General features: G+C 42.5%; 1 protein-coding gene across 2 annotated transcripts in view; it reads right to left on the reverse strand.

Moving 5' to 3' along the window:
• The window catches only part of PPARD (peroxisome proliferator activated receptor delta), an 86,104-nt gene that overhangs the window by 36,661 nt on the left and 33,665 nt on the right, over positions 1 to 15,778 (reverse strand). Inside the window, exons 2-3 of one of the 2 annotated variants that reach the window (XM_056557604.1) lie at positions 13,542 to 13,687; positions 448 to 586 (exon numbers count right to left, since the gene is read on the reverse strand). In XM_056557604.1, the coding sequence (XP_056413579.1) occupies positions 448 to 586; positions 13,542 to 13,687 (285 nt within the window). Of the gene's footprint in view, positions 1 to 447; positions 587 to 13,541; positions 13,688 to 15,778 lie in introns of those variants that run through there. The other variant, XM_056557605.1, reaches the window with a different exon arrangement.

Genomic DNA, 15,778 nt, shown 5'->3' on the forward strand with positions numbered 1-15,778 from the left:
GTTAAGAACTTCCTCCTCCTGGCTGAGATGTGGTCATATAGGAGCAGTGATCATTTATATGATATAGAATGGCCCAAGTGTTAAACCTTTGTGGATTGAAATAATACACTCCACATTAATCTAGATCTTGACTTTTTGATAGTGGAGCTAGAGGATGTTAGAACAATTAAGTAGAAAATAAGTTACTTCCACCGTGTGCATGTTAAAGCAGAATTCCATTAAAAGCAATAGGATTCTGATGCAACAGAATTTGTGCTCAAAAATTTTTTTTGCCGGATTTCACTCTAAAATTCCATTGTGTGAAAATGTACTTAGTGGCAATGCTATGCCTCCCTTTAGCAGCAACAACAGATTGATTTGGGATTTGGTCACGGACTTTTACTATAGCCTTTTTTGTTTTTTATATTGACCATAAGGCAAATTACTAAGAAAGTTATTGCTGCTTACCATTGTGGGACATTCCCAGGCTCAGACACTTATTAAAGCGACAATATTGACATTTATTCCTGTTTTTCTTCTGTATCTTGCAGTTGCGATCACAGTGTTCATATTGAAGCCTCATTCGCAAGGTCCGCCGAAAGAAACCCTGTGACAAATTAAAAGATTATTCGCCAGATCCACAAAAGAGTTATGGATGAATTGAGTAAACATTTTTCAGAAGCCAATAAATCTTGTCTAAGAAACACAGATACTATACATTTATACTATACTTTATTTCCAGATGGGGGAAGGGGGATGGAGGGGTAGTCTAATGAATACTGTTTACCGCTTCCCACCTGCTACTGTTATGTGAGATTCAGAATTTCTAAAAAGCTGAATTAAAGGGGTACTCCGCCCTTATACATCTTATTCCGTGACATCACGGCCACGCCTCTTGTGACATCATGACCACGCCCCCTAAAGTCTATGGGAGGGGCGTGGCGGCCACCACACCCCCTCCCATATACTTGAATTGAGTGGGCGTGACCATGACATCACAAGGGGCATGGCTGTTACGTCACGAGCCTCCAGTGCCACAGCCAGCGTTCTGTGCTGCAGGGAGATAGCAGGCGGGACCCCTGTGATCAGACATCGTATCCCATATTCTTTGGAAAGGAGAAAAGATGTCTAGGGGAGTACCCCTTTAAGTGTGTGGCAGTGGTGAATTGGCAAACACAGGAAGGACTGTCAAACACAATTTAGACATTTATCGTATATACTATGGCATATCACTGCTAATTATAACTGGGGAAGACTTGCTATTTTTTTCCAATACACTGGCTTACATAACTTGCACCACATTTATTATGAGTTTTAGACACTTTTGTGCCTCCTTTTACAAGGTAAGTATGGCAACTAATAGTTGGTTGAAACTTTCTACTAAAAAAAACTATGAAAAAGCTTAGTCAACTGATGCATTTATGTATCAGTTTTGGTCCGTTTTTGCCCCAAATAACACCATCCTGATGGAACTGATATAAGTTAAAGGGGTACTACCGTGCTGACAACTTATCCCCCGCTCTCATCAGGCCCCGGAGCGAACATCGCTCTGGGTCTGATGACTGACGATCACGGGGCCGGAGTATCGTGATGTCACGGTTCCGCCCCCATGTGATGTCACGCTCCGCCCCTCAATGTAAGTCTATGGCAGGGGGCGAGATAGCAGTCTCGCCCCCTGCCATAGGCTTGCATTGAGGGGTCGGAGCTGTGACGTCATCAGACCCGGAGCGGATGTTCGCTCCAGGGCCTGATGAGAGCGGGGTGCTGGGTGCGAGATCGCGGGGGTCCCCAGCGACGGGACCCCTCACGATCAGGCAACTTATCCCCTATCTTTTAGATGGGGGATAAGTTGTCAGCACGGTAGTACCCCTTTAAGCCGTAGACTATACAAATTTAAATATGCTCCATATTTATCAGACAGACTCAACCACAGTCATGAATCTGGTATGTTTTAGTTTTCACTAAAATTAAAATTAGACAATATTTGCTAAGAATTTAGATAGTACAGTAAAATCTCCCAATAATGGAGGACTCACGGGGAAAAAATGTGTCTGCTATAGAGAAATGTGCCCTATTGGGAAAAAAGGCCCAAATTTTTTTCTAAATGATCGAATACTGTACTGTACTTACTCCGGAGTGTGATTACTTATAAAACATGATAAAAATATATTACAGTAGAATCTAGCAGTTCCGTTTAATCACTCTCTGTACCATTTCATCCCCCCTATTGATCACTCCAATGCCACTTTATTCCTCCCCCCCTTGAACCCCCTGTGCCATTTCATTCTCCCTTTATACACTGTGCCACTTTATTCCCCCTGTGCCAAATCACCCCCCCATCCTTTATTAACCCCTGTGCCAATTCATTCCAGCTTTAACCCTTGTGCAAATTCATCAACCCCTCTGTACCACCCCCTGTGCCAGTTCATTCCACCTTTATCCCACTGTGCCACTTTATTACCCCTGTGCCAAATCATCCCCCAACCCCTTCTGCCACATCACTCTTCCCTTTCCCTCCTCCCCCTATTCTTCTTAGGAGGCCAAAACAAGATAGAAGAGCGCTCCATAGCGTGAAATAGTCTCTGTAAGATTCAAACTGATGTGAAAACTATTTCCAGAGGCGGTTGTGTAAACTCACACACACAACAATGGTCAGCATGGGTGAGTAAATGGACCTGGTCTGCAGCCTCCCAGACCTTGTGAGATAAAGTAGGTGCTGACTTCCACAGAGCAGTGGGTGAATTGTGGCGCTGACCAGGAAAGGACACATCCAGTGAGTAGAAAGGATTTATTCAAATGCAACGCGTGTCACAGCACTTGCGCAGCTTCCTCATGCCTGAGGAAGTTGTGCAAGCTCGGTGAAACGTGTTGCACTTGAATAAATCCTTTCTACACACTGGACGTGTCCTTTCCTGGTCAGCGCCACAATTCACCCACCACTCTGTGGAAGTCAGCACCTACTTCTTCTTAGGAGGCCAGCAGGCTCAGGTAAAGGGGCTCTTTGATGTTCTCCTGATATCCTGTGCGCTGCACTTACTGAGAACAGTAGTGGCGGCTGCAGGCACTGATGAGTGAAGTCAGGAGTGTCACTCATCAGTGCCCGCAGCCGATGCTACTCAGCCTCTACGTGCGTGCAGAACAAAGAGCATCAGAAGAACCTCAAACCGCTGAGAGCCCTTGCACCTGAGCCAGCTGGCCAGGTAAGAACAACAACTGGGAAGAGGATAAATTGGTACAGGGGAAATAAAGTGGCACTCTGGGATGAAATTGCACAGGTGTGTTAAAGGGGGAAAGAAATGGCACAAGGGGTGGTAAAAAGGGGGTGATGAATTTACACAGTGTAATAAAGGGGGAATGAAATAGCACAGGGAGGAATCAAGGGGAAAGGATGTGGCACAGGGAGTAATAAAGGGGGGGGGGGATGATTTGGCACAGTGGGATCGGAAGGTTGCGAATGATGTGGCCGGCGGACGTACAGAAGCAGGAGAGCACTGTTTAAACAGCGGTCTTCTTCTGTGCTGGGGCTGCTGCAGGGGGTATTGGCTGTACCCCCTGATGGCGGTCCTGTGTACAAAGTAGGCACATAAGCCTGGTTGTCCACCATTAAGAGTGTTTTGTCCCCTATTGGGTGTGTTCCCGTCCGCTATTGGGAGTGTCTCCTATTCAGAGGGTGCAAATACATTGTCTTATGAGACTGTAAAATATTATGAGATTTTTTTTAACAATATCATTGTAACCTGTGGATCAAGGTAATTGTACAAGGGTATACAAAATGGCTGAAATGACCTTTGGAACAAGCTAAATTGAGCTAGCTGAATCTTATATAGATAGAATTGCTAAGCCAAGAAGTATTTCATGACACACTATTTCAGTATATTTGTAGCAGGGGAATAGTCACGTTGAAGTACCATATATGTAATGTAAGTAGTATCCAATCAGATAACAAGGTAACCATGACATAATGTATACACCCATGAGATATCTATACATTCAGCCAACCCACTAGGAGGAGATATATACTATATAGGTATATTTATGGATAGTAGACACAGGATTACTTAGGAGAAACACACCCACATATATATAAAAGGACACACTTCAATCATAGTTAACACACCCATAGTTATGGTATATATGGTTGGGGGCTTCAAAGCTAATGAAGGAAGCTAAGCCAATGAAGGAAGAAGCTAAGCCAAGCTAACCAAGGAGGAAGGAAGGAGGGGCCAAGCCAGACCAGACCAAGCCAGCCTGATGAAAGATGACAGCTAAGAGGATGATAACAGAGGAAGCCATCTTAGGACATCCCAAGAAGGATCCAACACAGAAACCCCAGCAGGTGAGACAAGTCTAAGGGCATGCCTACATAAACTTCCTACTGTATCTACTGTATGCTAAGAACTATCATTACATGAAAAGGTCTTGTTTTATGTCTGCCACAATGTCAAGAGTACAATGAATGTATGTTTTTTATACAAGCAAGAACTCACTTATTCTCTATGGTTTTACAGTGTCATAAATGACCGGTATATTTAAGAGACTCTGCCGAGGAATAAAAAAACATTCGCTACTACTGTATTAGTAAATTGGGGCATATGTATTTAAAATCTCTAACTGCAGATTCTAAAGCATAACCAAATTGTTATGGCAAAAAAAACAAAAAAAAAAAACTATTTTAAAGCTTGACTAGTTATTCCCAACTGTGGTGCAATGAGAAACCACCAAGAGTGCTGTAGCATTCCTTACACTACATGCTAGGATGCCTGTGGCAGTGCTATCAAGTCCTAGGCTTTGATGTCTGCTAGGCTTCATTATGCCTACAGACACAAGAGGCCAGAAACGCTTCCTCAGTGACGCACAGAATGAGCATTATAATGTATGTAAGAGATGCTACAGACCTTCAGCGACAGAAGGACAGAGTTGGCTGCATCTTAGAATTGGTAGCAGTGCTGCAGGGGAACTGAGAGAAGGTACTTTTTTTGTTTGTATATTGGCAGTGGGGTCCTACTTTAAAGGGGACAAACTACCTTTATGGAGGTCCTACCTTTTGGGGGCAAACTACATTTAGGGGGTCCTGCTTTTTAGGGGGCAAATTACCTTCAGGGGGTGTTATGCACAGGGGCAAACTACTTACAGGGGGTCCTAGCTACCTTCTAGGTTAGGGAGTGCTCCTAATCTAAGTTTATTACCTGTATAAAAGACACCTGAAAGCCATCAATCTTGCTGAACGAGTAAATTACAAATCAATTCATAAATTATTTGAAATGCGTTTACTGGATGTTTTGTCTCCCTGTTCAAATAAACCTAAGATTAAAATTATAAAGTGATAATTTCTTAGTCAGTGGGCAAACGTACAAAATCAGTAGGGGATAAAATTATTTTCTTCACTGCATCTGTCACTGCGATGTGCAATGCCAGAGGCATTTGGGACATTTAGACTGCATTAGATAACCATTGGGCAAATATAAATCAAGATGGCAGACAACCAATGCATTCCACATCAACTAAAATACAAGCTGGGCCATTTATATGGATACACCTTAACCCCTTAAGGACCCAGCCATTTTACACCTTAGGACCCGGCCATTTTTTGAACATCTGACCACTGTCACTTTAAACATTAATAACTCTGGAATGCTTTTAGTTATCATTCTGATTCCGAGAGTTTTTTCGTGACATATTCTACTTTAACATAGTGGTAACATTTTGTGGTAACTTGTATTCTTTCTTGGTGAAAAATCCCCAAATTTGATGAAAAATTTGAAAATTTAGCATTTTTCTAACTTTGAAGCTCTCTGCTTGTAAGGAAAATGGATAATCCAAATATTTTTTTTATTTTATTCACATATACAATATGTCTACTTTTATGTTTGCATAAATAAAATTGACGTATTGACGTGTTTTTACTTTTGGAAGACACCAGAGGGCTTCAAAGTTCAGCAGCAATTTTTCAATTTTTCACGAAATTTTCAAACTCACTATTTTTAAGGGACCAGTTCAGGTTTGAAGTGGATTTGAAGGGTCTTAATATTAGAAATACCCCACAAAAGACCCCATTATGAAACTGCACCCCCCAAAGTATTCATAATGACATTCAGTCAGCATTTTAACCCTTTAGGTGTTTCACAGGAATAGCAAAGTGAAGGAGAAAATTCAAAATCTTAATTTTTTACACTCGCATTTTCTTGTAGACCCAATTTTTGAATTTTTACAAGGGGTAAAAGGAGAAAATGTATACTTGTATTTGTAGCCCAATTTCTCTCGAGTAAGCACATACCTCATATGTCTATGTAAAGTGTTCGGCGGGCGCAGTAGAGGGCTCAGAAGCGAAGGAGCAACAAGGGGATTTTGGAGAGTACGTTTTTTAGAAATGGTTTTTGGGGGGCATGTTGCATTTAGGAAGCCCCTATGGTGCCAGAACAGCAAAAAAATAACACATGGCATACCATTTTGAAAACTAGACGCCTTGAGGAACGTAACAAGGAATTAAGTGAGCCTTAATACCCCACAGGTGTTTCACTACTTTTGCATATGTAAAAAAAATAAAAAACAATTCACTAAAATGTGTTTTCCCCAAATTTCACATTTTTGCAACGGTTAATAGCAGAAAATACCCCCCAAAATTTGTAACCCCATCTCTTCTGAGTATGGAGGTACCCCATAAGTTGACCTGAAGTGCACTACGGGCGAACTACAATACTCAGAGAAGGAGTCATATTTGGCTTTTTGAGAGCAAATTTTGCTCGGGGCATGTCTCATTTAGGAAGCCCCTATGGTGCCAGGACAGCAAAAAAAAAAAAAAACACATGGCATACCATTTTGGAAACTAGACCCCTTGAGGAACGTAACAAGGAATTAAGTGAGCCTTAATACCCCACAGGTGTTTCACGACTTTTGCATACGTAAAAAAAAAAATCACTAAAATGTTTCCCCCCCAAATTTCACATTTATGCAAGGGTTAATAGCAGAAAATACCCCCAAAATTTGTAACCCCATCTCTTCTGAGTATGGAGGTACCCCATAAGTTGACCTGAAGTGCACTACGGGCAAACTACAATGCTCAGAAGAGAAGGAGTCATATTTCGCTTTTTGAGAGCAAATTTTGCTCGGGGGGCATGTCGCATTTAGGAAGCCCCTATGGTGCCAGGACAGCAAAATAACCTCCACATGGCATACCATTTTGGAAACTAGACCCCTTGAGGAACGTAACAAGGGGTACAGTGAGCATTTACCCCCACTGGTGTCTGTCAGATCTTTGGAACAGTGGGCTGTACAAAATTTTTTATTTGCACAGCCCACTGTTCCAAAGATCTGTCAGACACCAGTGGGGTGTAAATTCTCACTGCACCCCTCATTACATTCCGTGAGGGGTGTAGTTTCCAAAATGGGGTCACATGTGGGGTTTCCTTTTTTTTTTGCAAATCACCTCAAATGTACATGGTGCACTCTCCCTTCTGGGCCTTGTTGTGCGCCCCCAGAGCACTTTGCGCCTACATATGGGGTATCTCCGTAGTCGGGAGAAACTGCAATACAAATTTTGGGGGCTTTTCCCTTTTACCTCTTGTCAAAATGAAAAGTATAGGGCAACACCAGCATGTTAGTGTAAAAAAATTTTTTTTTTTACAATAACATGCTGGTGTAGACCCCAACTTCCCCTTTTCATAAGGGGTTAAAGGAGAAAAAGCCCCCCAATATTTGTTAGGCAATTTCTCCCGAGTACGGCGATACCCCATATGTGGCCCTAAACTGTTGCCTTGAAATACGACAGGGCTCCGAAGTGAGAGCGCCATGTGCATTTGAGGCCTGAATTAGGGATTTGCATAGGGGTGGACATAGGGGTATTCTACGCCAGCGATTCCCAAACAGGGTGCCTCCAGCTGTTGCAAAACTCCCAGCATGCTTGGACAGTCAATAGTATTATAAGTGATAGCCAACATTGGTTTACTAAGGATAGAAGTTGTCAAACCAATCTAATTTGCTTTTATGAAGAGGTGAGTAGAAGCCTTGACAGAGGAATGGCTGTGGATATAGTGTTTCTGGATTTTGCTAAAGCGTTTGATACTGTCCCTCATAGACGTCTGACAGGTAAGTTAAGGTCTTTGGGTTTGGAAATTTTAGTTTGTAACTGGATTGAACACTGGCTCATGGATCGTACCCAGAGAGTGTTGGTCAATGATTCGTACTCTGATTGGTCCCCGGTTATTAGTGGTGTACCCCAAGGTTCAGTACTGGGCCCGCTGTTGTTTAATTTATCTATCAATGATATAGAGGATGGTATTAACAGCTCTGTTTCTATCTTTGCAGATGACACCAAGCTTTGTAGCACGGTACAGTCTATAGAGGATGTGCATAAGTTACAGGATGACTTGGATAGACTAAGTGTCTGGGCATCCACTTGGCAAATGAGGTTCAATGTGGATAAATGTAAAGTTATGCATCTGGGTACTAATAACCTGCATGCGTCGTATGTCTTAGGGGGGATTAAACTGGCAGAGTCACTGGTAGAGAAGGATCTGGGTGTACTTGTAGATCACAGACTACAGAATAGCATGCAATGTCAGGCTGCCGATTCCAAGGCCGGCAGGATATTGTCATGTATCAAAAGAGGCATGGACTCAAGGGACAGGGACATAATAATACTCCCCCTTTATAAAGCATTGGTACGGCCTCACCTGGAATATGCTGTTCAGTTTTGGGCACCTGTACATAAAAGGGACACTGTGGAGCTGGAAAGGGTGCAGAGACACGCGACTAAACTAATATGAGGCATGGAACATCTTAGCTATGAGGAGCGATTAAAGGAGTTACAATTGTTTAGTCTTGAGAAGAGACGTTTAAGGGGGGATATGATAAAAGTATATAAGTATATTAATGGCCCATACAAAAAATATGGAGAAAAACTGTTCCAAGTTAAACCCCCCCAAAGGACGAGGGGGCACTCCCTCCCTCTGGAGAAGTAAAAGTTTAGTCTCAAGGGGCGACACGCCTTCTTTACCGTGAGGACTATGAATTTATGGAACGGTCTACCTCAGGAACTGGTCACAGCAGGAACAATTAACAGCTTTAAAACAGGATTAGATACATTCATGGAACAAAATAACATTAATGCTTATGAAGAAATATAAAATCCCATCCCTTCCCCAATATCGCGCCACACCCCTACCCCTTAATTCCCTGGTTGAACTTGATGGACATATGTCTTTTTTCGACCGTACTAACTATGTAACTATGTAATACTGGGAGTTGTTGTTTTGCAACAGCTGGAGGCTCCATTTTGGAAACAGTGGCGTACCAGATGTGTTTCATTTTTATTGGGGAGGGGGGCTGTGTAGGGGTATGTGTATATGTAGTGTTTTTTACTTATTTTATTTTGTGTTAGTGTAGTGTTTTTAGGGTACAGTCACACGGGCGGGGGATTACAGCGAGTTTCCCGCTGCGAGTTTGAGCTGCGGCGCAAAATTTGCTGCATCGCAAACTTGCAGACTGATACTCACTGTAAGCCCCCTGCCCATGTGAATGTACCCTGTACATTCACAGGGGGGGAACCTCCAGCTGTTGCAAAACTAGAACTCCCAGCATGCACGGTCTATCAGTGCATGCTGGTAGTTAGTTTTGCAACAGCTGGAGGCACACGGGTTGGGGAACACTGAGTTAGGAAACAGACAATGTTTCCCAACCAGTGTGCCTCCAGTTGTTGCAAAACCACAACTCCCAACATGCCCAGGCAGCCGAAGGGCATATTGATAGTAGTGGCTAAGCAACAGCTGGAGGAGAACAGTTTGGGGACCACTGTGTAGTGGTGTCCAAGCTGTAGCCCTCCAGATGTTGCAAAACTACAACTCCCAGTATGCCAAAACTGTCCAGGCATGCTGGGAGTTGTAGTTCTGCAACATTTGAAGGGCCAGATGTTACAGAACTACAACTCCCAGCATGCCTGGACAGTAAGGGCATGCTGAGGATGTGTAGTTTTGCAACATCTGGAAGGGCACAGTGGTCTCCAAACTGTGGACCTTCAGATGTTGAAAAATTGCAACTCCCAGCATGCCCAGACACCAAGGGCTGTCTGGGCATGCTGGGAGTTGTAGTTTACAGGGTCCCATTACAGAAATGCATGCCTCTTTACGGCGATGTGCATTGCTGTAAAGGGCCCGACCGCGGCTGAAGATCCACTCACCTGTCGCCGCCGCCGCCATCTTCATTGCCGGAATCCGGGTCTTTAGGGACGAGGTAAGTACTGGGGCCGGTCCCAAGCACTCCCCCGTCCCCCGCCGCGTCCTCTGGTCCCATCCTCTCCGGACATCCAGGGGCCGGGCAGGGCTGGAGGAAGTAACCCCCCCCGCGCGATTGGTCGGTTAACTAATCGACGGATCGCAGGGTATAGGAGTGGTGCCACCTCGCTCCTATACTTTAGCATGGTCCTGGCTGTCTGACAGCCGGGATTATGCAAAATTACCAGGCGGTCGGGTCCCAGAGACCCGATCAGCCCGGTATCGCCACAGATCGCAGGGGCGATTTCCTTACATGACCCCCCTCGGCGTTTGCCCTGGATGCCTGTTGAAGCATTTCAGCAGGCATCTGCTTCCGATCTCTGCCCGAGTCGCGGCAGAGACCGGAGAAACACCAGGACCTACTAGTACGTCCTGGGTCCTTAAGAGGTTAATAAAATGGGAATGGTTGGTGATATTAACTTCCTGTTTGTGGCACATTAATATATGTGAGGTGGGGGGGGGGGGAACTTTTCAAGATGGGTGGTGACCATGGCGGCCATTTTGAATCCAACTTTTGTTTCCTCAATAGGAAGAGGGTCATGTGACATCAAACTTATTGGGAATTTCTCAAGAAAAACAATGATGTGCTTGGTTTTAACGTAATTTATGACATGTCGTCGAGGAGCGGATAAAAATTTTGTTGATGTCTGGTGAACGTAGTAACTGGGTCATTGCAGCAGATTTCAATGCAAGACACCCTACGAGACCACCCATCTCCCATGCTACAGTTAGCAAACTGCTTGCTAAGTTTTGTGAAACTGGTTCAGTGTTGGATTTGCCAAAATGTGGACACATGAAATCTGACAATAATGAAGAAACATCAGTGGCTGTCCTAGCTTCATTCAGCAAGTGCCCACAGCGTAGCACTCGTCGCATGTCACTGGAGAGTGACATTAGTTGAACATCCCTTCGGCGGATTTTAGCTACTCACAAATGGCACGCTTACAAACTCCAGCATCTCAACGAGGATGACCCAGATTGGCGCACTGAATTTGCAGAATGGGCAAAACAAAAATTGCAACAGGACCCTCAGTTTACCAAGAAGATTTTGTTCAGTGATGAGGCAAACTTTTATGTGAATGGTGAAGTTAACAAACAAAACCACCACTATTGGTCTGACACTAACCCACATTGGATAGATCCTTCCAACACTGTTGGAACACAAAAATTGATGGTATGTTGTGGTATATGGGGTACAAAGATAGTGGTGCTATTCTTCATCAATGGAAACCTCAAGGCCACTGGATATGGGAAATTGCTACATGATGATGTGTTTCCCTCTTTATGCACTGAAGCTGGCACGTTCCCTGAGTTTTTCCAGCAAGATGGTGCACCACCACATTATGGGTGTCAGGTCCGAGCATTCCTAGATGAACAGTTTCCTGGAAAGTGGATTGGTCGTCGTGAGCCAGTTGAATGGCCCCCAAGGTCCCCCGATCTGACTCCCTTAGACTTTTATCTTTGGGGTCGTCTGAAGGCAATTGTCTATGCTGTGAAGATACGTGATGTGCAGCACCTGAAACTACGGATACTGGAAGCCTGTGCTAGCATTTCTCCTGCAGTGTTGCTATCAGTGTGTGAAGAGTGGGAGAAGAGAGTTGCATTGACAATCCAACACAATGGGCAGCACATTGAACACATTTTATAAGTGGTCAGAAACTTGTAAATAACTCACGAAAGAATAAAGTTAAGTTAAAACCATTGTTTTATCTCGTGAATCATTGTTTTTCTTGTGAAATTTCCAATAAGTTTGTGTCACATGACCCTCTTCCTTATTGAAAAAACAAAAAAGTTGGATTCAAAATGGCCGCCATGCTCACCACCCATCTTGAAAAGTTCCCCCCCCCTCACATATACTAATATGCCACAAACAGGAAGTTAATATCACCAACCATTCCCATTTTATTAACGTGTATCCATTTAAATGGCCCACCATATAGTTATACAAAAGTCCTACAAAAGAGCCTTTTATTCAATAATAGCACTGTTCTACAAATTTAAATTCGTTTTTTAGTTTTAGAAATGAAATGTGCCATTTCTTAATGAATTTAACATGCTGAATTCAAATATAATAATGAGATTTGTTAGTTGGCTCTAGTTTTCATGCAACGGACATTTTACAACTACAGATAATAGGCAAATAATCACTATTCTGCAGGTAAAAAGTTGCGAGCATGAAAACAGCTGTTTTTACATAATTTTGGGGTGATAAAAATGAAAAGAACATAAAAATAATGTATATTGGCTCTAGTTTCCATGATATAAGCAGCCAACTAATGAAGTAAGGTTTATAAAATGCATGATGTAACTTACACCATAGAGTACACAGTCAGTATTGGTGACCAATCGAAAATCGCCAAGTGTACCAAGATGATGCAATATTAGCTTATATTACGTCACCAAATTCTATAAAAGTCACAGTATCTGTCGTTTAGAGTAAGTTCACCCTACGTTTACTAACTAGAGGACCAGGCCCCCTTCTAATCCATTTGAATGTGCCGACTGGAGTCATAGTGACTCCGGTCGGCTCATTTTTGCCCTGTATCCGGTTTTCTGACCAGACTGACCGTATGCTGCGGTTTTTAGTCTGGTACGAAAACCTGATACGGGGCAAAAATGAGCTGACCGGAGTCACACATTCAAATGAATGAGATACGGGCTGGGTCCAGTTCCCGTAGTTAGTAAACGCAGTGTGAACTTACCCTAAACTCTCCAAGTAACAGATACTGTGACTTTTATAGCATTTGGTAACATAATATTAGCTAATATTGCATCATCTAGGTATGCTTGGCGGTTTTCTATTGGTCACCAATACTGACTATGTTAGCTATGGTGTAAGTTGCATCATGCATTTTATAAACCTTACTTCATTAGTTGGCTGCTTATATCATGGAAACTAGAGCCAATATACATTTTTTTTTTATTTTCATTTTTAGCATCCCACAATTATGTAAGAACAACTGTTTTCATGCTCGCAGCTTTTTACCTGTAAAACAGTGTAGTCTATGCTGCAGTTAAAAAAAAGATGCCCAGCAGTAATAAACATCCTCTAACCGCAGCATAGGGAATAAGTGTCTGATCGCTGGGGGTCTGACCACAAGGATCCCAGCGATCTCCAGTACAGGGCCCCAGCCCCCTCCATTCATCTCTATGGGAGAGGCAGAAACACACAATTGCTGTAGAGATAAATGGAGGAGATCCAGGTTTTTTTTTTTAAACAAATAGAGTGATGGTTGGTGTAGGTGCCTTCTGTCATCCTATTACAGCTTCTCAAAGCAATCATGCTGCATACCTTACCTTGCAGCCTTCACATGCATGTACCCCATAATGGAAGCCAGAAGCTTTGTCACCACAGATCTTGCAATCCACATTATGCACAGTTTGTTGATGTCCCAGAGAACTTGAGTGTTGTTCATCGGAGGATGGAGATCTAGGTTTAATGTCTGCAATAAAGATGCAATTGTATTCACGACTGTTCAAGCTTCACAATTTACACACTTTAAAGCATAATTCTGCCTTGAATTCTTGTGGAATCAAAGCCTCGTTGATGTTAATGGAAGGTCCTTACTAGGATTATTTTCTGCTTCAAGGATGGACTTGTCAATTCTTATAGCAGAAAATAATCAATGTCAGAACCTTTCATTAACATCAATGGGGCTTTGATTCCACAAGGATTCCCATCACAATCCACATGGAAATTCAGTTTGGAATCTTCCTCAAATTACTTGAGGCCCATGCATACTACAGTATTTCCATACTGTAAGGGCTCATACACATTAAGGCAGAGATTATGTGTGCTTGGGGAGAAGATGGCTAGAAGGGCGGAGGAGTGTTTAAACTAGGGACTGGGGGTGGAGGGAACCTACAACATAGAAGGGGAAGATAGTGTAGATAGAGAGGGGGGACTTATTAATGTACCTGGGGGTGGGGCAGAGGGAGGGGTTAGAATAGTTAATACGGATAGGCTTCATAGGAAAAATACACCATTGAATTGCATGATGACTAATGCCAGAAGTCTGTCCAATAAAACTGATGAACTGGAGTGGTTGATGTCTGAGGAAAATTATGACAAAGAGGGTATAACAGAGACTTGGTTGGATGATACGTGTGACTGGGCGGTCAACATACAGGGTTATAGTCTATTCAGGAAGGATCGGACAAAACGGAAAGGGGGAGGAGTTTGTCTTTATGTAAAATCCAGTCTGAAGGCCGTACTGCGGGAGGTTATATGGGGGGGGGGACGATAATGTGGAAGCATTGTGTAGAAATATATGGAGATAAAAATTTAAAAAAATTCTGGTAGGGGTTTTCTATAAGCCACCAAACATAATGGCAGAGGCAGAATATCAATTACTGAGGCAAATAAACAAAGCAAATCAAAATGATGTGATAATAATGGGGGACTTTAACTATCCTGATATAAACTGGGAGACTGAGACCTGTCAATCTCATAAAGGAAACAGATTTCTGACTAACTAAAGACAATTATCTGTCCCAAATGGTGCAGAGCCCGACCAGAGGGGGCGCACTGCTAGACTTAATATTAACCAACAGACCTGACAGAATAACTAATGTGCAGGTAAAAGGACACCTGGGAAATAGTGATCATAATATAATACATTATAACTTGTTCTTCAATAAGGGAATCTCTTGAGGGGCCACAAAAACAATGAGCTTTAGGAAGGCAAAGTTTGATCAGCTCAGAGAAGTCCTTAACAATATAAAATGGGATATTTTCCTCATAAACAGGAATACTGACACTAAATGGGAGACTTTTAAAGATATCTTAAATGATCACTGTAATAAATATATACCTTATGGGAATAAAAGAAAACCGATATGGATGAATAAAAACATTAAAGGGGCAATAAATGACAAAAATAAAGCATTTAAAATACTAAAACAGGATAGCAATGAAGGATTAAAAAGCTAGAGAAAAATGTAGAATATGTAAAAAACAAATAAAAGCCGCAAAAATTTATACAGAAAGACAAAGAGCGTAAAACTAACCCCAAAATGTTCTTTAACTATATTAATAGCAAAAATGTCAAAAATGAAAGTGTGGGTCCCTTAAAAAATGATGAGGAAGAAATTATAAACGGGGATCAGGAAAAAAGCAAATATATTAAACAAATTCCTTTCCACTGTATTCACCGAGGAAAATGAAATGCCAGGTGAAATACAGTGTGATAAGGTAAAATCCCCAGTACAGGTCACCTGTCTAACCCAGGAAGAAGTACAGTACCGCCTACAAAAAATCAAAACAGACAAATCACCAGGTCCGGATGGCATTCACCCCCGAGTCTAAACGAATTAAGTAATGTTATAGACAGACCCTATTTTTAATATTCCGGGACTCTATAGCAACAGGGACTGTTCCCCTGGACTGGCGCATAGCAAATATTGTACCAATATTTAAAAAGGGAACAAAAGGTGGCCCCGGGAATTATAGACCTGTTAGTTTAACCTCTGTTGTATGTAAATTGTTTGAGGGTTTTCTAAGAGTTTTCTAATATTTTGGAATATCTTGATAA

Source organism: Hyla sarda, chromosome 2 (assembly GCF_029499605.1).
Source record: "Hyla sarda isolate aHylSar1 chromosome 2, aHylSar1.hap1, whole genome shotgun sequence".
Lineage (NCBI taxonomy): Eukaryota > Metazoa > Chordata > Amphibia > Anura > Hylidae > Hyla > Hyla sarda.